Raw genomic sequence first — 26787 nt, 5'->3', positions numbered from 1 at the left:
TAATACATTGCCAGTATAGCTACACCCATGAAGAAGTGTAACGGTTAAGCGGTACAATCACAGGTCTGCCTTCGACACATGGTTACAACACGGGTTAAGTACATTAATATGCCAAAAGCTTTAAATCTCTCCTACTTTCAGTGCAGTTACAGAAATAATGTGACCATACATTTTTAAACTATGAAAATACACGAAACAAAAGTCTTTTATAAATAACATGTTTTACGTACATAGATCCCCCCATAAAACAAAAGTCTAATCTCAACATCAAAAACATATAGTCTACAAATATGATTCAGCTTACCAGTATACACATAAACTTAATATAAAACATATTATTTTATGTTTTAAAAAATAAAAATGAAACCCTCATATGAATGTTTAATACACATAACTGACATATAACTGATAGCTTAATCAATAATGATAAAATTTAATACACATAACTGACATATAATATTTCATATCATCTATGAGTATTATATGTATTAAGAACAAATCAAATAGTGTTATATTTTTCTTACCTAATAATTGCTATTAAAAATATAATGCAACTATTAAAATCAAAATTTACATTACAAATTAGTTTATATGTAATATATTTTACTGTAAACTTTTTTCGTACGTTTTTGTGATCATTTGTATTTTTTAAAAAAGATTTAATCAGAAATCACACAATTTCAATGGAATTTAACAGTTTTTGGAATAGTAAAATATAAGCAAGAATAAACATAAATCAATAATTTACAGTATAATATAAACACAAATAAATAATACATATATAGTATATTTTTAACCCAACAAAGCATTTGACTAATTGTCACTTATATATCAAGTTTTATAATAGAAATTTACTCTAGCTATTATAATTATTTTTTATTTACAATCCCGCCCGTAGGGCGGGCCGGCTCTAGTTTAAAAATAAAACATTGTAGATGTTTTAGTATAACTACACCAATGAATAGGAAAATAATTAATTGTTAGATGTAACGCCATGGTGGATAGAAAATAGAATATAAAACAAACAAAAGAGAAACAGTTAAAGTGTTAAAAGTATATATGACCAGTTAGTTTGTCCAATAAAATATCAATTCGTACATTAGAAATGGGCAGGGCATTTTATGGTTTCTTTGTTCCCAATAATAGTGTAAAGGAAGGACCGAAGGAGGGCTTAGTTTAGAAAACTCATGTAGAGAGCATGAACTTGTTTTTTATGTCTTCCCTTTATGAATCAATCAAACATAGTTTTTTATTTTAAAACTTTAGAGATATACCTGGTTTCTTCATATGTTGGTCTATATGTTATTATAATCTATACATATTTCTGATAAAAAGAAAAAGCTCAATGATTGACTCAAGAGTGGCGGGTGGACTTATATATATCTTCCATTTTGGTCCACATTACTTGAATACTATAATTTATATGATACTTTTCCATATGGTAATAATATACTATCATCAGCAATTGCTTAGAAAACTGTTCGCGTTAAACTCGATTGATTGACTGTGTTAGTTAAGTATGCTTAACAAGAGTTCGAATAGTACTCATGTTTTTAAAATATAATGATTTCAGGTTAAAATAATTATTATGCACACATATAAATCCAACATCAAACTGATCAGTTAAATCATCAAAAAGGCAGATATACAAACCCCAAAATAATTGAACACAAAACCCATATGAGTGTCAGAGTTGTTATTTTGGGAGAACAGATCAATAATAAATAACATGGTCTTTGATGCATTGTCCAGAGTTGAGCATATATATTCGTACCATATTACTCCATTATTTTAATACCATATATCTATGTATATATAATGTTACGAGATGGTGATATATATATATATGGCATAAAAGTTGAATATTATAGTACTTGTAAAAGGGTCCAGTGACATATATAAGCTATGATGAAAGATGTTTACTTCATGCGCAAGAGATAAATAATGTAGATAAGTTTTTACGACATGACTACCTTACGTGTTCGTTTCCATAAGGCATGTGTGCTTGGGTCTTCGGGTCTGGCTCAGATCGAGTTTGAGTTTGGATCGGTTCTTTTCGGATCCAGATATTTCGAGTCCTAGAGATTTAGACTTAACTAGGTATTTGGAAATTTTCGGTTCGGTTTCGGATCGGTTCCTCTTGGTTCTGGATCGGTTCGGATCTATAATTAAAATACCTGTAAAATATCTGTAATTTTCAAGTCCATAGCGGGTTGGATTCGGATATTTATAATAAAAAAGATCTGAAACACCTCCATCAAAATTTAGCCAAAATCCCTCATATTATCTAAAATTTTACAAATAACTAAAAAAAAAAATTCATGAAATTTTTAAAAAAATAAACGGTAAATTTGACATTTAAATTTTCATATTAGTTGAAAATGTTATATAAATAATAATACATATTGCTAATAAAAACATTTCAATTAAATCATAAACTAAAATATAGAAAATAAAACACATGAAATCATAGTTTTAGATATTCCTCTTTTTAGGTCGGATATGAATCGGTTTTTACGGGTCGGGTCTATTTGGGTCGGTTCTTTTCGGATCCGCGTCTATTTGGATCGGTTCTTTTTGGTTATGGTTTTTTTGGGTAGAGCAATTTTCAATCGAACTAGGTACTTATAAAATTTTTGGTACGATTTCGGGTCGAGTATTTTTGGGTCGGTTCCAGCTCAAATTTTCGGATCCGAAAAAAATGTCCAGGCCTAGTCTCAATAATGGCACATATTTAGAACAGCTTCAACGGGACAACTTGAAAAAGTATCTTATAATTAAAAATAAAGAAAAATAAAATATTGAAAAATATTGAAAATAAAGAGAGAGAATAGCTTAAAATTTTTAATTAAGGGATTCAGAAACTCACTAGAAATTCAAATGTCAATTGTGTGTTGGTTTAACTTTAGAAGATGAATTATTTAACTATATTTTATTTTAAAATTAATATATATATATAAGAAATTCAAGCAGATTTTTACCATTAAAGCTGCTCTTACATAGCTCTATGAACTCATTTTGCTAACTATTCTTTTAAATGCGAGAGAATATCCTTATATATAAAGTTGGGTTTGCTTCTCCCATATGCTATCCACATAGGTGGACACATCACTAATTCGAGTCTTGAGAAGCCAACACGTGTCCCACCATTTTTGGACGGCCCAGTCTCCAGCATCTCTAACGCGCTTCGATCCATTTTTACGGTTCTTCCCACGTGGCCATGTTGCATCCACCATCCAGCTCCGCTTTTCTCAAATCCCACCACCGTCGAGCTTTTCTTCTTCCTCCACACCTTTAATCTTGAATTTTGAGACTGGAAAAAACAAACAAATCTGAGTATAAACAAATGAACAAAAATCTCTCAAACTGAAAAAAATGATTTGGAAATACAAATAAGAAGATTACAGAGAGGTGATGAACTAGAGTGGTGAGAACGAGTACGGCACACGACAAGCTTCAGCAGAGACACAGAAGAAGATGAGATAGAAAGAAGACGAGATTCATTAAATAAAACAGAGAAAAAAATAAACAAATCAGTAGACAGAGAAGAAACGTAGAGAAGAGAAAGAAGAAAAGAGAAACGTGTAATGAGAAGATAGAGATCTGAATCTGAAAAAAATGTGAAGAAAACAAGTTTATGGATCGTTTCTCAGTACACATAAAAGGACAAAAGAAAGAGGTTGAAATTGATTCTCCACCGTTAGATTAAAATTTAATCAATGACTATTATTAAATCTGACACAGTCCTTGCCATTTGTTATCAACCATTTGAATATAAAATCTAAGATTAAAATTTTATAATTTATACATTTAATTATAAAAGTATTTTCATGAAGAATAAAGTTTATGGTTAAGTTTATAGTTTAAAGATTAAAATTTTGTTTAAAATTAAGGGTATAAAGTTTTAAATTTGCGTTAAGAATTGTGTATATAGATATAACTTAGGATACTTAATAGAAAGGTTCAGAGATTTGTACTTTTTATCATGCAAATGTAATACATGCATTAATATGTATGTGAAGATTCTAATTTTCCAAAGTTACTTTCAGATTCTTGAGCGTGCTATATATTTTGAGATTTCAATTATTAGAAATGAAACATTTTTTTAGTATTTTTTCCGATGTTCCAATTTGTATTGTCAACTCACTTTTGCTTAGATGTTGTTTTGTTTTTTTAACTCATTTTTTTTGTTAATTTATATAGTTCTTATAATGTTTTTAATGCTTTTATTTAAGATATATAATCTAATTTCCAGACATAAAGAACATAGTAAAATTTTGAATCTTCTATTCTTGAATATTTTTAAAAATTAAACACAAAGAATGTAATCTTCTCATATAAAAGCTTTAGGATCAGTAGCTAAATCTAATTGGTCAAATATGCCACCTCGGTAAGCAAAATTCTCAACACCCAATTTCTTCCAACTTTTGAGATCTCCCATCAAAGTCACTTAAAATGGTGCATATGTTCAAGGCATAATAAAGTTGTAAGCAAAAAGAACCGGTGAATATACACACTTTCTACAATTTTAATTTAAGAAGATAGGCTAAAAAAGTTCATATGAACCACACTCAACAAGTACTTATATTTAATCGTCTCTCTATTACTTAGTCCGTTTACGTTTTCAAATAGTATTTAAATTATTCATCTACACAAAAAATATACATTGCATTTCTCAATAAATAATATTTCCTCACATAAATTCCTAATGGTAACTAAATATGTGACTCTCAAAAGTGTTGCAACTGTTCTAATAATAACTTCCTCATTTTAAACAAATCCCAACATCATCAAACGACTAAATACAAAATAACCACACCATTGGAAAACTATTACAAATATAATTATCTTATATCATAACTCTAAGTACTATTTTTGGGTCAAACACTACTTGTTAACTTAAAATTAGTTTTGTAAATAAAAAGATAAACACTATTCAACGTAATAAAATAGTTTTTATTATAACTTTCCGTCCGTAGGGCGGGCCGACCCTAATAGTAGATATATCACATGATAACTAGTGCAATGTATATGGCTAGACAAAATATCCGTAAATATTGGTTATCCGTAAATATTCAAACAAAAAAATTCGGATATTCATAACTCTACGAAACAAATATTAATATTAAATATCCATAAGAAACAAAGAAAATCACAAATACTAATAATTTTACGAACGGGTATCCAATCTGATCCGTTATATGCACATATACACATATATTTGAAAAAATATATATAAAATTATATTTTATGTAAGCTTTACAATATTTTTATTTATTAAATTAATTATATTAGTTACTATAATTTAAAAAAACCTAAATAATTTTTTTATTTTTGTAATCAAATATTTTTATTTTATATTATTTTTGGATATTTTATTTATTTTAAATTTTTTATTTTATTTTATGGATCAAGTCAGATATCTGGTTCAAATATAAAAACTTCAGATATCTGGGACATATACGAATCGAATCAGATCAGATAATTGATTATTTAAACGAAACAGATCAAATCACGAATCTTTCGAAAACCCGGATATTTGATCCGTGTCAACCCTATTATAAGATATATATATATATATATATATATATATATATATATATATATATATCTTATATTATCTACGTGAGACTATAGACAGTCACCAAGAACATGATATATTTGACTTCTTGTCCTTTTATTTTGTCATCAAGTTCTTGTTATTTTCTGTGTGTGTCGAGAGTTGATATATACATATATCGCAGTTCGTCCCAGCCAGCTTAAACAATTGGTAAAAATGGCTGAGTCTTTTACATATATACATCTTGATTTGTTTTTTTGGTGTAATATACATCTTGATTTGGGATCCTTTTAGTTATCAAATGACACAAATCAAACTAGTGACGAAGCAAGAATAATTTTTTGAAAAAGAGGCAACGAAGCAAGAATAATAATTGACATAAATAATGTTATACATATGAATTCTTTATTCAACACGCTATATTATTCTTAGAAAAAGGTATGTTTCTCAGTTTCTGTGTTACGTTGCATGAGAGTTGAAAATCAGGTAAACAAATAGTTTCAAGATATGTATATCGCACTACCACAGATAGCGAAACAAGTAGGTCAACATTATTGAGTTTATACTATTATATCACTAATTAATGTGAAAGACTAATATGGTCTAAAACCTGTTATTCTTATGTAGGGATGCAAGAGTAATGTGGGACCAGAAAACTGGACGCTTAAGTGACTTTGGGTTTGTTTCCTTCGCAATCAGTAGGTTTTGTATTCTTCAGTGCATGAGTGAATGTTTGTTTAGCTCTTTATATTTGATTTAAATTGTTCAAATGAATTTGCAGGATGCCGAAACGGCAATAAATGAAATGAATGTTTAGAATAAATCAAAAGGCAGCTATTGTGAACTTTGGTTTCTTGATGCATATATTGTAAGGATGCTTTTGCAGTGTTCTGTGTGTTTGCAGCTTATCAGTGATGAATTGTTGGGAGTTTACATGTCTTTTTGGCTGATTAGACTTTTGATATAGTTTTGTCAGTAGTATAATCTACGTTTCCTTGACCTCATCTCAGGTAAAATGGTTAAGTAGTAGACAACTCAGATGCAACTGGGCGACAAAAGGTGCTACTTTTGGCGAGGACAAACATAGCTCTGATGGAAAAAGTGTCGTTGAACTTACAAAGGGCGCAGCGGATGGTAGAGAGATCTCAAACTAAGAAGCTCCTGAAAACAATCCTCAATATACCACTGTGCATGTAGGAAACCTTGCTTCAGAAGTAAGTTGTCAACTTTTTAGGAATCTCTCTTTATAAACACAAAGAGACAACTTTTGGTGGTTTTTTTGGCATGTCGTGTGAGTTGTCAGGTAACTCAGCTTGATCTACACCGCATGTTCCATACACTTAGCGCTGGAGTGATTGAGGAGGTCGGTGTTCAGCTAGACAAAGGCTTTGGTTTCACCGGTTTTCACCTAAACCCATCTCCATGTTTATTTGATTATTAATTGGGGAAGCAAACCAACTCCAATAGGCACAGCCTCAAACCCACTTCCCCCACCAGTCCCGGTGTCAGCAGTGCCAGTTCCTGGTCTGTCTCCCGTTGACCTCTTAGCCTATGAGAGGCAACTTGGTCTAGCCAAGATGCATCCCCAGGCTCAGCATTCTCTAAGACATGTCAATGTAGCTGGAGCAAGTGCAGCTATGTCGGAAGGTGGCTATCAGAATGTAGCTGCGGCACATCAGCAGCTCATTTACTATTCAGTAATAAACTCACTCTGGTCTCTTCACTCTGTGATGCCTTATTTTCTCTTCTACTTAATTATATTTTTTTATCATTTTCGACACCTTGTTCAGAGTCTCATGTATGTGTCTCTCATTTAAAGCCGTTGATTCTATTGCTTAGGTTGTAAGCTATGATGCGTCCGCGAGGATTGTAAGCCAAGCAATAAAAATAACATAGAATAAAAGGGAGTTTTGTTTGGGGTTCCAAATTTTGCTGGGGTCTAGACATGTTTGAGAGGGAGTACGTAGTATTGTATTTTGTATAAAAACTTATGTACAAATTTATTGTTATTTACATAATTACATGCTTAGGTTATTAATAATATTATATACAAACCCGTAGCACTGTCTCTCTTTCTCGTCGTTTTCAACGGTCCAATGCGCATGCGTTGATCACAATCCTGTAGTTTCGTATAAACACAAAGCAAATGAGACTATATGTAAGGCAATGTTGCAGTTATATAAGAGACTTATAATCAAAACAAGGTGACGGAGTTGATTATATTAACCATTCATAAGAAGTGAGACTTGCGGCATCGGTTTCACCGGCCGAAGGGACTTTCTCGGCGCTGAATGGTCCAAAGTTATCACATGGTGTTCCCGCTGCATAGATAGTTTATAAACCTTTTCATTTTTGTTCATAGAAATAAAATTATACTAGTATAAGATAAATATGAATTGACCTTCGTAAATATTTATAGAACATACCATTGGTTTACTCTTTAAGACATAACAAAGGTTTATACTATATAGGTACATATGACGAACATAAATAAAAATATTCATTCTTTTGTTCTTTAATTTAACATTAACATGCTTTAAAAAACTATTTAAAATCTATCATTGCGTAACACCTTGAAACCATTCAAAATGAATACAATGGAAATAATCACTCGTCTTTTTAACATTTTCTTTTGTGTAGTTTTAGAGGAAGGAGGAGAAATAATTACGGGTCAAAGGCGTCCCCGGGTTGATGCTTGACACGGTCGGAGAATCCGGAAGAAGACCGGGATCCATCTTCAATTTCCTGAGTCCACAGACATTGTTATTCGCCTTGGTAATGCTGGATAGAGGAGATCGGACGGTGGATAAAGAATGAAGCTTTCTCAATTTTCCAAGACCACTTTCCGGCGCCGGTCCGGCCACCGTATCATCCCACAGCTTGTGTAGGAACCCCATCCGATCAAAATGTTATCCAAAAATATAACTACAATATATTATATTTTTTACAAACTATTTGGGGTTTTTATATTATTGTCTCTATCTTCTTCTGCAAGGAAAATGGTTTTATAGAGGTAGAGAGGTAAGGGAGAAAGAATATATTTAGTGAGGTTAATTATTAGCTTTACCTTAATTAAGGGTGTTTTAATTATGGATACATATGCTGACTAATCAAATACATGTTTCTTCCTAAGGTTTTTCTCTAATCTCATTGTACTTTTAGACATGGCGAATATTTTCTAAGGAGGTTTTGTGTCTTCTTGTTTCTAAGAAAACATAAGTTTCAGGACACTCAAGTTCAAAGTTTTGTTTTTTTATTTGCCAATTGTTTCAGACAAGATAACATAACAACAACAACAACAACAACAGCAACAGCATGATGATGATCAGAGTTCTACATTTACACATCCCATAAAGCACAACAGCAACATCAAATCCTAACCCAGCAATCTAGAGACGTTTTTAATCATTGCAGTATTACAATAAAACATTTTGTGTGTTCAATTGTCAGCTACTTACATCGCCATTATTCTTGACATTACGATCATCATCATCATCATTGATCCTTGGCTTGCTCCTCTCCTCCTCTCGATGGTTCTGAGTTATCTCCATCTGAGTTTTCAAGAACTGCATTCTCTGCAACTCCATCTCTTTAACGAACTTCATCCTCTCCTTCTCCAACTCCAACATCAGCTTCAGCTTAGCAGTCTCCGCCTTCTCGTACGCCTCGGTGAATCCAAGAATCGCCTTCGCCACATCTCCAACTCCACTCCCTCCTAACTCATCCATCTTCAACCGCTTCGACACCAGTTGCGACGGTGGTGGTGGTGGGAGACTCTCAGCTGAGTCAGGAGGAGAAGCCTCAGGCTCAGGATCAGACTCAGACTCAGTCTCGGAAGCACTCCGTTTCCTAAAATGCCACTTCATTGAATCAGAGCCTCTCTTCAAAACCGTTCCTTTATTACCCTGACGTCGTCCCATTGGAGCCTTGCCGCCACCAGCACCGATCAAAGCCTCGAGCTTTTTGAAGAAAACCCATTTGCTAGGCCCATCACCAGAAGCGACCTTGGCCTTCTCTTGCTTATACTTCTTCTTCACCGTATCGATCCTGTTCTTACACTGAACATCGGTCTTGAGATACTTGCATTGACGGCTCTCGTTCACCACCTCAGCTACTTCCTTCCACTGTTGCTGCTTCAACGTCCCCTTCCCTGGCTCCGAGAATCGTTCCCCCCACGCCTCGATTAGAACCTTCGTCGCTTCTTCGCTCCAACAATCGTCTCTCCCTCCTCCGCTTCGTCCGTTTCTGCTACCTCCGACAACGGAAGGAGTGTGAACCACTAAAGCTAACGCGTTTCTCGAGGGAGATTGAGGCGGTTTCGTCGCAGAGGCCACCGTGACGTCGCTGGTAGGTAAAATCGGAGGAGGAGAGGAAGGTGCTGGTGACAAGGAATCTCCAGGAGATTTTGGCGACCGAGTCTCGTCTTCTTCCTCCATGTATTTTTCAGATCTGAAGTTGTTTGGGAAGATCTGAGATTTTTTTTTTTTTCTCACCGGCGAAGGGATAAGGTCACCGGATGCGTCATCTCCGTTAATTGACCCGATATGTAAATTGACGAAATGGCCCTTCACATTTTCCATTAATAACATAACGAGATATAAATATAATTGAGACGTGTATATTAGAAAATATTACATTCGAAGACAGTTTCTGGGTTTTAACCACAGTTCGGTTTCCACTCGTAAGACACTTTTTCTAAATTAAGCCCACTAAGCCCGCTATCATTTTTTATATTCTAAGTTTGAACTGATTTGTATTAAAATAACAGATACAATGTTATTCAAACATAGATTTAAAAAAATACTTTGAAATCAAGTGTTATTGAACTTGTTATTTTATAATACACTCTGAAATCCATTGTTATTGAACAAAATTTAAGTTATAGATTTTAAAGTGCTTTAAGTGTTTCTAGAGTGTTTAAGAGGAGTTCTTTAGTAGGGGTTATTAGTTGTTGTATTTTAATGGATTTGAAAATCCGAACTATATCTAGTGTTATTGGTTCTATGATTTTCAAATCTATATTAAAATCATGCGTTAATGGTTTAATGATTCATAAATTCTGTATCAAATCAAGTGTTATTCAATCGTACAGATTTATTAATATATTTGATTTTATAATGGATTTGAATGGATTTGTTTGGATTTTTTAGTTAGAAAAATAAAAATCCAAATCCTATGGTTTTATATGGGATTCTAGAGTTATTTAACAAAAATCACACCAAATTCTCAGATTTTTCTACGATCATTCGAAAACTTATTAAAAATCAAATCAGTTCCAATTTCAGATTCAATACACCCCTGACTACTTTGGTTTCTATTTAACGCAACTTGAAAAAAGAAAACATTATTTTATTAACTAGACCACATCTGATTTGACACATTTCTACTTCTAATTTTAGAGTAATTTGAACTGTTGGATTTATTGATCTAATTGCAACATGAAAGATACAGATTTCATCTATTACAAAACATTAGGTGCTTGTTTCCTTGTCTATAATCATCAACGACACAGAGACATAAAAAAAAAGACGATGGAGAGGTAGACGACGCCGACGGAAACGACTACGGTGACGACAACAGCAACAGCGGCGGAGACGATGACGGTGTCGACGATTGCATAGACGACAGAGACGTTACGATGGATACGTAAACGTAATTTACATGCTAGATTCATAAGTTTAAGGTATAAACCGTAAAAAAAACTCAGAAATTATGATATATGTCAAAACAGTAGCCATTAAAAGGTTGCAGAGAACTTAAAAGCTTTATGAGGAAGATGAAGAAATTTACAATTATGCCATTTAGCAAAAAATGCAAAAAATATTATATGGTTCCACTTGACCACAGCTTCATCTTAATATTTTTTCTAAGCATCATTTAATATACATAACATATCATAGATTAAGAAAATCATGAAAACAAAAGTGTATATTCTTATGTATAAATATATTAATTCTAAAATTAATTCCTGTATAATTTCTGGAAAATTAGTTTAAGCTAAGTCCGGATTGATCACATTTAGGTACAAATCGGTTCTTTCAGATATCAAGTTTTTGTGTTTTGGAATTAGGTCTTCGAGTTTATGACCAATTTTCAGATATAGAACACATTCAGATATTTACCCTGGTCTAATTGGATTTACGATCCTTTTTTGAGTCGATTCTTCTGGATCAGATATATTTCACAGCCTAGTAAAAATCATTAAATCATGAGATATGAAGATGGAGCGAATAGATTTGTCTATATAAAAACTAAAAAAATGGTAAGAATTATAGAAATGCAATATATACATCTAAATGGAACCTTGGATAATCTAAATTAACTAAATAGGATTCTCTAAATCATTCAAATCATTGGACATTATTACTTGTAAAATATACATTTGAACTCTGGTATATGTGATTTTTTTTGTGAAACGGTGTACATGTGGACAGTAATAATATGTGTACACTGTGTTTCATCTTCTTCTTCATTTAAATGTACTTCACTTGTTTTCAAGATTAATTTGAGAAAGGCGTTATGCACATGTACATATAAATTTTGTAAAAAAGATAGAAATTGTATATTCATTTTATTTCGGTGTCCACGAAGCTATATTGTACACATGTACATTAAATATATATGATATCCACATGTACATTGAAATATATAATGTTTTTCTAATTATTTTTTAAAAGTAATATTTATCTAATTATTAAATGGCTTCAAAAGTTATAGTTTCATTTCTTTTCTGCACATTCAAAAGTACATTGAAATAAATTTTGTGTACATTCAAAACTGTAGTTTCATTTCTTCAAAAGTTATAAATTTTGTAAAAAAGATAGAAATTGTATATTCATTTTATTTCGGTGTCACGAAGCTATGTTGTACACATGTACATTAAATATACATGATATCCACATGTACATTGAAATATATAATGTTTATCTAATTATTTTTTAAAGTAATATTTATCTAATTATTAAATGGCTTCAAAAGTTATAGTTTCATTTATTTTCTGCATTTTGTAAAACTTAGTAATATGTTTGTGATATTTCTATAGGTGATTACTTGTCTTTTGCCTGATAATATACATTTTGTACATGTACATCACTGCACAAGTTTTACCGGTGTACATGTGGATAATAAAATTTTGTGTACATAATATCATATACATATGCTTACATACATATATCATTACAACAATGTACACAATAAACGAATCATGCCCCATGGAAAAACATCGGTGTGCTTATTTGCATATAATTAGGGTTAAAATGTACATTAATAAGTGGGGCAAAATAAAAAGGACATTTTTGTAAATCCGAAAGTTTGTAGTCAAAAATGAAAAAAAAAAATTGAAGGACCAAACGTACAAAAACTAGAAATTTGACTATTGTTGTTCTGGATCTTTTACTCTATGACGGAAAGACGGAGAGGATGATGCACCAAGTTTTCGGACGATCCACAATCATCTGAGCGCGGCGGAGGTGATTCTTCGATGACTAATAAGGCAGCGGAGTGGTGATTGCCGTAGGAGCTCGCCGTTACTCGAAATGACAGAAGGTGTGGCTGTTTGGTGCTCGTAGTACAGATCCAGCCCTAATTTGGTGTCTAGTTAGAAAGACGTAGATGGTGGTCGGAGAGATTCGTTACATTGTTGGGAAGAAGATGATGAATTTAATAAAATAAAAGGCAACAAAAAAAAAATCGTCTTTAGTTTCTTCATTTTCTTTTGCTATTAAATCCATTATTTTCTATATTTCTCATAAAATTTCTCTACCATTAAAATCGTTTTTGTGTTACATAGATAGAAGGAAAATCAGATTACAATTATAGGACCCATTTTGTTAGAAACAAAAAGAGAAGGAAAATAAGATTAAAATTGTGGGACCCATTTTATCAGAAGAATAAGTTTAGTTAGCTAACAAAAAACTACCTTAGGAGTAATAATTGTCCTATAGTAAAAGAAACTCAGAAACTGCCATATAGTGTAAATCACTCTGTATATTATCGTCGTATTTTGGTAATTTATTATTACTGCCAAGGTACTATGGTACTATTACCATTTGAATTGTTTTTTTAAATAATATTTTGATGATTTTATATAATTATAATATGTACAGTGAATTTAATTAAAATACCCAATATTTTTTTTTCTAAAATTATGATGTTTGAATTTATATTTTTAACTAAAAAATGTACACGTTAAAATCACCATAAATGTCTTTAAATCTACTATCTAAAACATTTCATTATCTTTTAAGTAACTTCTTAAAATTCAGATTTGAATAATAATATATTTGTCATCTTAGTACTAAGTCATTTTGAAGATTACTTCAAATGTCACTTTAAATATATCCCCTTAGTTTTTCTTCTTCTTTGTTACGTTAGATACATTGGCATATTGGCTAAATTAGTCTACTATATGTGACAAAAGTGGAAAAGTATATTATTATACATATGATTTTCTGTATGCTGTATCTATTGTTTGCTTAGATACTTATAAAGAAGCCATGGAATGTAAAGAAAGAAAGTTTTGGAAAGGAGCAGCTAGAGAGAAAATGAATTCACTCGAGAAGAATGGCACGTGGATTCTAGTTGAACGACCAAAGAATCAGAAACTTGTTGGATGCAAATGGATCTTTAAGCTGAAACCAGGAATAACTGGAGTGGAAGATAAGCGATACAAAGGAAGAGTAGTCGCCAAGGGATATTCACAAAAGGAAGGAGTTGATTACAAAATATTTTCTCCGTTTGTGAAACATGTTTCAATTCGAATTCTTCTATCAATAGTTGTGAATCTTGATTACGAATTGGAGCAAATGGGTGTGAAGACAGCATTCTTAAATGGAGAGCTAGATGAGAGGACCCTTATGGAACAACCCGATGGTTTTGTGAAAAAGGGAGATGAAGACAAAGTTTGTCTGTTGAAGAAATCTCTTTATGGCCTGAAGCAGTCACCAAGACAATGGAACTTGAAGTTCAATAGCTTTATGCAGAAGCTTGAGTTTCAGAAAAGCAAGTTTGATTTGTGTGTGTACATGAAGGACGTGAACACTAAAAAGGCAGTATACTTATTGTTGTATGTAGATGATATGTTGATTGCTTCGGGAAACCCTAAGGTAATTCAAGCTCTAAAGGACAGTCTGAGCAGAGAGTTTGAAATGAAAGATTTGGGAAAGGCTTCCAGAATCTTGGGGATGGACATCATTCGTGATAGAGAGAAGGGAATTTTAGTACTATCTCAACAGAGGTATCTGGGGAAAGTACTAAGAACTTTTGGAATGTATGAGGCTAAGTCTGTTGTCACACCTACGGCCTCACACTTCAAATTGAAGAGTCTACATCCGAAAGAAAGAGCTGAAGAGTTTGAATACATGAAGAATATCCCGTATGCGAGTGTCGTGGGAAGTTTGATTTATGCAATGGTTGGTTCGCGTCCAGATTTGGGATTCGCAGTTGGTTTAGTCTGCAGATTTATGTCACACCCGAGCATAGAGCATTGGGAAGCAGCTAAATGAATTCTTAGATATGTGAAAGGAACCTATGATCTGTGTTTGACCTTCAGGTGAAGCTCAGATTTCAGTGTTGAAGGGTCTTTAGATTCTGATTATTCTACAGATTTGGAAAAACGAAGATCAGTTTCAGGATTGTTTTCAAGCTTGGTGGAAATACTATGTCATGGAAATCCGGACTACAGTCAGTTGTAGCTCTTTCAACCACAGAAGTCAGGTACATGGCTCTGACTCTGGCTGTGAAAGAAGATATTTGGTTAAGAGGGATTTGCACATAAATGAGATTTGAGCAAAGCAGTGTAAGGATACACTGCGACTCTCAAAGTGCAATTGCATTATCCAAAAACACAGTTCATCATGAAAGAACAAAGCATATGGACACAGAGTTTCATTTCATCAGAGATATAGTAGCTAAAGGATGGGTTACTCTATCTAAGATTCATACGTCTATCAACCTAGCGGATTTCTTGACCAAAACGATACATGGTTCTAAGTTCCAGCTCTGCCGTGAAGGTCTGAATGTCGCCTGAGTGCGACTGTGGCTCCGGGTAACTCCAGATTGCATCTCGCAAAAGTAAAAGAGGGGATGAAGTCAGTGTCAGAAGACTAAGCTGATACTATCAAGACTTCATAAAGATGCAAGTATACTCAGAAAGAAAACTAAAGATGGAGTTACCTGAGAGAGTTGAAGCTATCACGAAAGTGAGGCTTCAGGTGGAGCATCTGAAAGGGCGAATCAGTTTGCAGAGGAGGACAGTTTCTTATTCAGCTGGTACTCCGAAGTAGTAAGTCGTCAAGGTAGAAGTTATGAAATAAGAAAGAAGATTTGAGTCAGAACTGTTACTGACGTGATAGAGTCAAATCTTGGAAGGAGACGTTACCTGTGAGTTACATGCAAAGGGTTCTTTAACTGGTGACGTCGTAAATCGTCATGAGGGAACATGAATCACAGAAGAGGAAGTGGTTAGTCTTGAAGATTTACAAGGAAGACGGAGAGTTTCTCAAGCTCGTTGTGAGTTGAAAAGGAATCGAAGGAGAAGACGCTTACGGAAATGGCTATTCAGATGAAGATTTGAATTCATCAGAGTAACGGTAGATCGGAAAAGGAAAGGTTGAGGCAGAGGTTCATCGTTTGGAATCTTTAGGGAGAGAAGCGGCGGCATGAGAGAAAAAGAACAACACTTTGTCTGAGGGTTTCTCGAAAGTTGTCCAAAGTCAAAGATGTGGAGTTTTGTTAAATGGGCTTCGACTTCGAACCAGCCCAAGATCATCTTCGCGTACTTAAGCTCTTGAACACGTTTCCTCTTCGATTGGGCGATGTGTAACTAAAGCCCAGTTGACAGCTCGGAGCGTCTTGACGGTTAGGCCGTTATAACAAGCTGCTGAGTCAGCAATATCTTCTACGCGAGCTCACACCTGCAAAATAGAGAGCAGAAGAGTGGGAGAGAAAACACAGAAGAAAGAGAGAGATTGAATATCGAAAGGAGAGAGTCTTATCTCGAGATAGAAGAGCAACGAATCAGGCGAAGGAGAATCCACAGTTGCTTCTATTGAGAATCCGATTACCAGTGGTATATTTCGGAGTGTATGAGTTCATAGCGAGACTTTGTATCGATCAAAAGAGCTATAGTGAAAGCTTGAGAGTTTCGATCTCTCCCCAAACAGTAGGCAACGAAGTCTGGGTAAACAATCTTGTTGTTCTTTACGTTTTGAGCACATGTGTATCACGATCGAATCGAATCAAACATTAGATCAAAGATAGGATCGTAACTGAGATTGAGATCAAGCGTAATCGTATAATCAACAACTTGTATTAATTGTATGCACTCAGGAAAGAAAAAGTCTGCCTTCGCACCCTTTTCGACTACCCGCAAATAATGAAAGAAAAAAGTATACAAGGGCAAAATAAACACTATGACAAAAAGCCTCTACTGGATGCCAATAATCAAGGGACACAGGTTATTCTTATTACTTACTTCCAAGAATCTATACTATTAAAATAGAAGTCATGACTTTTTTCATGTGTGATTTTTTTATTTGGACCATCTTTAGAAAATTTATTAAATTGTACATAACTTAATTATAATATCTTTTAATATCTTTATTTTTATTGAAATACTAATAAATATCATAAAGAAATGTATCTAACAAATCTACAAATATCTTTAGAATATTTTTAAAATATATTTTCGAAATTAGTTATTTAAAATTTTAATTATCACAAAGTATAATTACAAACTAAATTTTAGTTTAGTTTTGATTGTAAACAAAAATTAATAATGATAAAAAATACATTTAATAATATTTTAATGATAATAATTTGGGCAATTTTCTCAAATAACCTTTTGTTAATTTTTTGTCACAAAAATAGCCAGACAATGACCAAAATAACCCTCTTTTATTTTAAATTTTGAATTTTTATTTTATTTTTTTAAATTTAAAACCCTATCCCCAAAATTTCATCACTTAACTTTAAACCCTAAGTTAGAATAGTTTATCCTAGGGTAAAACTGTATTTTTACCCTGTGATAAAACTTATTTTAGTCATTTTCTTCATTGAGTGCTATTTTTGTGAAAATAAACTAAAAAAGGCTATGTTAGGAAATTTCTCTAATAATAATTTCAAATTGAATTTATTTTCAAAATTAAATTTAAGAAATATTTTAAAAGATGGTTTAAAGATATTCATTTATATTTCTAATTTAAAAATAAGTATCCCTCATATATTATTTGAGGATCTTTTAAAAAGTTATAACTTCAATTTTGTATTAATTACAAAATCAACTTTGCTTAGGTGTCATCCTTAAATATCACCTTATTGCTGATGTGTCATTCTAAGAAAAACTTTCCACAAACTTTAGTTTAACTAGATTTTTTACTCGCGCTACACGCGAGTCTGTATTAATAATTTAATTTAGGTTTATAATAACTTAAAAACTAATTATTAATTAATTTATATAATTTCATATCTGAAATATGATTTGTTGATTTTATTATTTATGTTTATTTATAATTATACCCCCTTATTAGCTATTTAGTTATTTGTATTTATAAATGTATTAATTATGTTTATAAACATATTCAGAATTTTTGAAAATACTAATTTGTATTTTAAAATATTATAGAAATTGCTTGATGCATGTAAACTTGTAATACAATATATTTTATCATACATTTTACATATATTATATTTGTATAACATAAATGATTGAACTATATGCATAATATCTAATTTTGCTTTTTACAATTAATGTGTGATTGTTATACATATATATGAGTTAGTATAATATTTAGATTTAAAATTTAATCATTATAAATATTTTGATGAACTTTAGTTAATATTAAACTGCTTTTGTAAGATAATATAGAAAGTAAAGTAAATATAATGAATTTAACAAATGTTATCTAACATTTTTATTTATTGAATTAATAATATTGAGAATCTAAAGTATTAAATTTATCTTCAACTTTAGTTGATTATTTGTATTATAGTTAAGCTTGTATGATAGTATATCTTTATGGTATAATAGTTAATATTTGTTTGTTTTGGAGTAAGATTTTTAAGATTTTTTAAAACTATTACATGATTTTGATAATTGTTTTTTTTAGTTGCTAAATGCTGATGATTATTACAATATATTATAATTTTTTTTTTTTAAATGTTCAAAATTTGTAAATTTGGATGTTTTTAATTTGTTGATTATAGTACTTAGATATTATAGATATATTGATAAATTCATATTGATTGTTCTTTCTATCATGTTTATGTTATCTTTCATGCTAATTTATTGTTGGTGTTCGTTATTAATTTTATTTAAAATCTTAACTAACTTACTAGACATGATTTTTTAGACTCTTTATTTTTCATCTATCTTATAAACATTGTTCTCGAAATATTTTCTTCGACATAACTCAGTAGAGAGCTTCTCAATAAGAATTCATCATGTAGTTTGGAATTATTCTCTAGTATATATGGTATTGTTTGGCGTGATGCATTTTTTGTCTATCAGATTTTGTCTTCGACTTGTATGGTTACTTTCCATCGCGGATGTTTTTCGTTTTCATTCACTGTTATTCTTCATTCATTTTAAACCCTATATTTTTATGTATTTCTTGTTAATTCCTTGATTTGGATATTATTAAAAAAAATACATTTGATATTGATTTCTAATTTATTTTAAAAATACACTTTTTGAAATTTTATTTTGAATAGTATATTTTATTTTGTGTTCTTGCAAGTTAAAAATCGTGTATTCTTTATATTTTATTTTAGTTTAGTTAATTTTTTTTGTTAAATTTCCAAATATTTAGTATACATATAAGTTATTTCCATTTTAATGATTTATTTATTAGTTTGCCTTATTTGATGTTGAATTCTGTTTTGTATTGAAATAATTAGTTTTGGAAATTTTAACATTTTAAAAAATAGTAAACTATAATTATGATTTTTCATATTTTGATTGGTCTTTTATAATTCTATGTGTATACTCTTAATGACTTATAGTCTCAACTTTTATATAGTAAATAAATGATATTTAGCATATTTTTGGTGCTTTAAAAATATTATGTGAACATTTTCAATTATTTATACCTTCAACTTATATATAATACATGTTATATGTGAATATTTTCATTATCATATAGCCTAAAAGTTGAAAATCATGAGTTAAATTTATTTACTTATAATTTTTTGAAAGTCTTGCATTCTTAAATTAATTATTATTTTGTATTTATATTTTTACGTTAAATTTTGAATAATATTTTATATATTATGTTAACTTATTTATAATGTTCTACTTTTGTTAACTTTACTAATTTGATATTGGTTTATGTTCTATTTTGAAATGAACAATTTTTGGAAATATTAACATTTTTGAAAAAGATAAATGAAAACAAATGATTTGTCAAAACATATATTGTTGTTTAAAATCCTATGTGAACGTCTCCAATGGCTTATACCCTCAACTTTTATATAGCATAGATTTTCGTTAGTATATAGCCTAAACTTGGAAAATCATGAGTTAAATTAATTTACTTATAATTTTGTGAAAGTCTTGCATTTTAATTAATTATTATTATATTTTATTTTTATGTTAAAATTCGAAAAATATTTTCTATATTAAGTTAATTTATTATTAATATTTTACTTTTGTTAACTTACCTTGCTTGATATTGGTTATAAATTTTGTTAATTTATAGATAACAATTAATATAACATGTTTTGAATTTTTATAGTTATAATTTTTTGAAAGCCTTGCATTTTTTAAAAAAATATATCGAAAATTTATTATATATTCAATTAACTTATATATAATCTTTTTACTTTTGTTAGGTTTCCTTATTTTATAATGATTTCTATGTTATTTTAAATAAAATTGTTTTTGAAAATATTGACATTTTTGAAAATATTAAATTAAAATAATGATTTGTCATTTTATGATTATTTGTTTTAAATCCTATGTTTTTTAAATCATATTATTGAATATTTTTCAATAGCATATAACCTAAATTTAAAAATCACGTGTTTTTAATTTTTATGGTTCTAATTGTTTAATATCTTGCATTTTTAAGTTAATTGTTATATTTGTAAGATATTTTATGTTGATTTTCGAAAATATATTATATATTAAGTTAACATATATATAATTCTTTGAATTTTGTAAGTTTACCATATTTAAATTGATTTATACTTCATTTTCAAATAGAAGATTTTTGGTAATATTGACATTTTCAGAAATAGCAAACTAAAAATATGATATGTCATAATACGATTGGTGGTTTTAAATCCTACGTGGACGCTCTCAACGGCTTATAGCCTCAACTTTTATATAGTATAGAAAATATTAAACTAAAATAATGATTTGTCATTTTATGATTATTTGTTTTAAATCCTATGTTTTTTAAATCATATTATTGAATATTTTTCAATAGCATATAACCTAAATTTAAAAATCACGTGTTTTTAATTTTTATGGTTCTAATTGTTTAATATCTTGCATTTTTAAGTTAATTATTATATTTGTAAGATATTTTATGTTGATTTTCGAAAATATATTATATATTAAGTTAACATATATATAATTCTTCGAATTTTGTAAGTTTACCATATTTAAATTGATTTATACTTTATTTTCAAATAGACGATTTTTGGTAATATTGACATTTTTAGAAATAGCAAACTAAAAATATGATATGTCATAATACGATTGGTGGTTTTAAATCTTACGTGGACGCCCTCAACGGCTTATAGCCTCAACTTTTATATAGTATAGACTAGATTTTTTATTCGCGCTACGCGCGAGTCTGCTTTAATAAATTAATTTAATTTTGCAATATTTTTTTAAGAAAAAGATGAATTACGTAAAAAATATTTTTATTAATATTATTAAAATATTATTTGATTTCCTATTTACATTGTTTTTATAAATTTGTTATTTTTGAACTTAGCTATTTATTTGTTTGTATTATAAAAGTAAAATTATTGTTACTAAAGTATTTATAGTTTTTTATAAGTACATAATTTTAATATCACATAGATTTCTCAGTACATATACACTACTATACTATGCTATACACTACTATGAATACTTTATTAATAATTAGTTTTATTTTTTAATAATATTAAAATAATATAATAGAAAATTGTTTTATATACATTTTTCTATGAAATTTATTTAAAGTGTGCTTTATTATTTTTCATAGTTAAGTTTTTATACAATTTTACCATTTAAATAACTAATATTTAGATATCAGTTTGTTTGTATACGTAAATGTATAAATGTATTTATAAACATGTGTATATTGTTTCTTAATAAAAAAATTAAAAGCGTCATATAGATTGTTCCATGCTTATTAACTAATACAACACTGTTATAAATATTTTATTATAATTTTATATGTATTTCTATTTGAATGACATAAAAGATTAATCCTTATGTAGTATATCTAACTTTTTTGTATTTACCAAATTTTTAGAATGAATTTATTATTATATACTTATTTTATGCATATTTGTATTTAAAATACTCTTATTTAATTCTTTTAAATGCATATCTAATAGTTTTATATGTATATTTAGGCCTAAATCATGATAAATATTTTGATGAAATTTAAATAATAGTAACTATCTGTTTGTTAGATATAAGAAAAGGAGAATATATATATATATATATATATATAATTTATGCTAATATTAAGTAATATTTTATTTATTAAAATAAAAAATAAAAATATAAAAAATTAAATATATCTCCTACTTGATATAGTTACAATATAAATTAGTGGTGAGATTATGATGTTTTAGCGGTTCACAAAATGTTTTCCCCGATTGAGAAGTTACTTTTCTCGGAAAAGGGTTACCATGTACTTCGATTTATTATTATTAGTGACCTAATTTAAAAAAAAATATTTTAGATAATAAAAAAATTTAGGTATGTTTCATAAAAACATGTTTGGTTAGTTAAATGAATATTTGGATTATTACTTTTTAAAAAAAGTTGTCTCAAAATTTATTAAAATCTAATTGTTGATGAGTAAATAACAATGTTAATTTATTTAATTGATAAAAGACAATTCAAAAGCATATAAACAAACTGTTTAATCAACAATATGTGTATTAATTGTGGATTATTCTTACCACATTTTATTTTTAATAGAACTTTGTTAGCTTATTATAAGCCAAAACTGAATTGGCCAGGTAAGAAAAAAACGAAAATTGACCAATGTTTTTAAGAACCTTTTATAATCTATTATAAAATTAGATGATTTTGTAGCCAACACCAATATAAAAATACTAAAATTTTATTTTTTACTTATTTGATTAGGTTAATTATTTTAATATTAATTATATATTTTATTTTTATGTATATGCTATTTTATGTTTTGACATACTTTATGAATTTTTTAAATAAATTTTAGTGTTATGTTTTAAGATAGTTAGCATATATATCAAGTTAGTTAATTGTAGTTCATATTTTGAAATTAATTTATAGATTTACTTTAGAAATATTAAGATTTATAAAAATATTAAACAATGATACTGATTTGGAATATTTTTCGTATTTTTATTTATATATGAATATTTTTAATAGTATATAGCCCTTATCGTAATATTGGCTGTGGACATAATTTGTTTTTCTCTTGTTAAACTCTTTTTATGTTAAGTTTTCAAGAATTTAGTATAAATACCAATCTAATTTTTAAGATAATTAATACATTAGTTAATTTATCATTTTTGTAATTTTGTATTTATTTTTATTTTACTTTCATAAACATGATTATTAGAACATTTTTTTTATGTTGATTTCTTTTTTAAAATGTTATTTTTGTTCGATAAAATTTTATTTTTAATTTTCAAATATTTAGTTTAAAAATAAAGTTAATTATTTCTGGCAAAAAAATTTAAACTTATTTAATTTTATTTTGAGAGAAAAAAATATCTGAAATTTTATATTTAAAAATATCAAATTAACATTTTGAGAATACATATTATTAATAATAATTTTAGCTTCTATGCGACCACTTTAAATAACATATAGCCTCAATTTTAAAATCATATGTGCTTTAGATTCATATTTTCTTTATTATTTCAAATTCTTTTATTTTTTAATATTATATTTTGTACGTAAAATTTATGTTATTTTTCCAAATATTTAGTTTATATATCAATATGATTCCCTTAATGATTTTGGCTTTTTCTAAATTTTACATTGATTATGAAAAAAACAATTTTTGAAAGTTCTATAAGTAATATATAAAATGGTGATTAACATATTTTTCTTAGTGCTTCAAGATAATATATGAATATTTTTAATAATTTACGGTATCAAATTATATATAGTATATGTTATTTGTGAATATTTTCAGTTATTTCTGTTTTTTAAAGCATATAGTCCATATCATATTAAAGGTTACATACATAATTATATTTTTAGTAATAATATGCGATCAATACCAGTTCATATAAGGTACGTGAACAATCTCTTATTATATTAAGTTTTCAATAATTAGCTACAAATATCAATCTAACTTTAAAGATAAGTTTTACAAATTTTAATTTATCTTTTTTATAGTTTTGTGCTGATTTTTATTTATTTTTACATACGTGATTATTTATAAATATGTTTTTTTAAACTTTGTTTCTTTTTGAATATTTTTTATTTTTGTTAATTTTTTGTTTAATTTCAAATATATAATTATTTTATATATCAATTTAATTATCTTTAATAATATTTTTATTTACTTTATCAAATTAAGATGCTGACTTTTATATTATTATAATGATATTTTTAAATTCTATGTGAACACTTAAATAATATATATCCTCAATTTTGAAATCATATGTTATTTAGATTCATATGTAATGAAAAAGTGATTTAGATTTACGTTGTCTTTATTATTTGAAATCCTTATATTTTTAAGATTATTTTTGTTACTTAATTTTATGTTGATCTTCCAAACATTTAATTCTTATAATAAACTGATTCTTTTAGTTATTTGGCAATTTTTCTTACAAAATTTATTATTGATATATTTTTGAAAGAAATAGCTTCCATTTTGAAATCATATTTTGTTAGATTCATATGTAATGAAAAGTGCTTTAGATTCATATTGTTTTTATTATTTTAAAATCTTGTATTCTTTAAGATTTTTTTGTTAGTTGATTTTATGTTGGTCTTTCAAAGGTTTACTTTATATATCAAATTGATTCCTTTAATAATTTTGCATTTTCACTAAATTGAATAGTAGTTTCCTTTTTCTTTTGAAATAAACATTTTTTGAAAATCTCGAAATTTTTAAAATAATAATTAAAATGGTAATTTGACATATTTTGGTGCTTTAAAATAATATGTGGATATTCTCAATGATTTATTGCATAAAATTACCTATAGTACATATTTTTGTTGAATATTTTCAGCAGTATATAACCTAAATTTTGTAAATCATGTGTTTTTGATTTATATGGTTATAATTGTTTGAAAGTAATGGATTTTTAAATTAACTATTATATTTGTTTGTTATTTTTATGTTAACTTTCGAAACTTTATTTTATATAGTATAGATTTGTACATGATGTTTTTAACTTTGTAAGTTTAACTTATTTGATAATTATTTATATTTTATTTTGAAATAAAAAATTTCGTAATATTAACATTTTTAGAAATACCAAATTGAAAAACGATTTGGTATATTTTTGGTGCTTTAAAATAATATGTGAACATTCTCAATGATTTATAATATCAACTTATATATAGTATATGTTAGTTTGAATATTTTCAATAGTATATAACCTAAACTTTGAAAATCATTAGTTTAAATTTAGATTTATATAGTTATACTTGTTTGAAAGTCTTGTATTTTTAAATTAATTATTCGTTTCGTTATTTATTTTTTAATTTTCGAAAAATATTAAACATTATGTTAACTTAATATAGTATTTATATTTTTGTAAATTTACCTTATTCGATATTGATTTATATTTTAGTTTGAAATAAACATTTTTTTGGTAAGATTAACATTTTTAAAAATAGTAAACTTAAATAATAATTTGTCATACTACGATTGGTCGTTTAAATCATACGTGGACGCTCTCGATGGCTTATAGGCTCAACTTTTATATAGTATAGATTTTAATTCTGGTCGAGCAGTTTAATGATGAATGAAACGGTCCACAATTTTTTTTGACATACAACGTTAAAAAGACAAGTATGTATTATATCATTCATGTTAATATAACAATACAAAGCATTTTAGCAAAAAAAAAAAAAAACAATACAAAGCATCTCTTCAAAACATTTACATGGTCAGAATATCATACAGTTTCGTAAAATTCCCAAATAAATGAAAATGATGTCTCAGTATGATAATCGCATCTTCAGAAAAGTAGACTGTAAATCATATTTTCCTACATACTTTGGAATCGTTCGTATGTTTAAAAAGTGAGACATGAGGAACTTTACTTTAAGGTGCCGAGGAGAGACTAACTCAATGTGAGTAATGAATCAATCACTACAAGAAAACAACGGTATTCTGACGGACATTCCGACGGAAAATGAAATCCTCGGAATTTCCCGAGGAATTTCCTCGGAATATACCGACGGAATTCCGAGGAAACATCAATCCGTCGGAATACTCCGAGGAAATTCCGACGAACTAGTGATCGATCGATGCGTTTTTGAATATATACCCATCGATCGATCACATTGTTACGCTTTGGTCCATCTTAGTGATCGATCAATGCGTTTTTGGACATAAATCCATCGATCGATTTATAAAAAAACATTCGAGATTTTGAAACCCCAAACACTAGTTCCTCGGAATTTCCTTGGAATATTCCGAGGAAATTCCGAGGAACACTTGATATCCTCGATCGATCGATGGGATAATCCCATCGATCGATCACATTGTTACGCTTTGGTCCATCTTCGTGATCGATCGATGCGTTTTTGGACATATATCCATCGATCGATCCGTTTATAAAAAAACATTCGAGATTTTGAAACCCCAAACACTAGTTCCTCGGAATTTCCTCGGAATATTCCGAGGAAATTCCGAGGAACACTTGATATCCTCGATCGATCGATGGGATAATCTCATCGATCGATCACATTGTTACGCTTTGGTCCATCTTAGTGATCGATCGATGCGTTTTTGGACATATATCCATCGATCGATCCGTTTAAAAAAAAATTGACGTTTTGAAACCCCAAACACTAGTTCCTCGGAATTTCC

The 26787-nt window shown here is 28.8% G+C and overlaps 2 protein-coding genes and 1 long non-coding RNA gene across 3 annotated transcripts; all 3 read right to left on the bottom strand.

Annotated features, from left to right (window-relative positions):
- Positions 1 to 2917: 2917 nt before the first annotated feature.
- Positions 2918 to 3792, bottom strand: LOC106431650. Its single transcript, XR_001286262.3, has 2 exons — positions 3406 to 3792; positions 2918 to 3313 (listed from the first exon to the last, which is right to left on the bottom strand). It is a non-coding gene; the product is annotated as an uncharacterized LOC106431650 (long non-coding RNA).
- A 3721-nt stretch (positions 3793 to 7513) lies between these two features.
- On the bottom strand, positions 7514 to 8650 carry LOC106431662 (dormancy-associated protein homolog 4-like). Its single transcript, XM_013872468.3, has 3 exons — positions 8229 to 8650; positions 7788 to 7881; positions 7514 to 7679 (listed from the first exon to the last, which is right to left on the bottom strand). The coding sequence occupies exons 1-3, from the start codon at positions 8455 to 8457 to the stop codon at positions 7646 to 7648; spliced, it is 357 nt and encodes a 118-aa protein (XP_013727922.1). The 5' UTR covers positions 8458 to 8650; the 3' UTR covers positions 7514 to 7645.
- A 141-nt stretch (positions 8651 to 8791) lies between these two features.
- LOC106431659 (trihelix transcription factor ASIL1-like) lies at positions 8792 to 9996 on the bottom strand. Its single transcript, XM_013872464.3, has one exon. It carries the CDS (start codon positions 9994 to 9996, stop codon positions 9007 to 9009), a length of 990 nt encoding a protein of 329 aa, XP_013727918.2. The 3' UTR covers positions 8792 to 9006.
- Positions 9997 to 26787: the final 16791 nt, after the last annotated feature.

The sequence above is a fragment of the Brassica napus genome, chromosome C6, assembly GCF_020379485.1.
Source record: "Brassica napus cultivar Da-Ae chromosome C6, Da-Ae, whole genome shotgun sequence".
In the NCBI taxonomy this organism is placed as follows: domain Eukaryota; kingdom Viridiplantae; phylum Streptophyta; class Magnoliopsida; order Brassicales; family Brassicaceae; genus Brassica; species Brassica napus.
The sequence above is the reverse complement of the archived record's forward strand: the minus strand, read 5'-3'. Positions and strand labels throughout refer to the sequence as shown.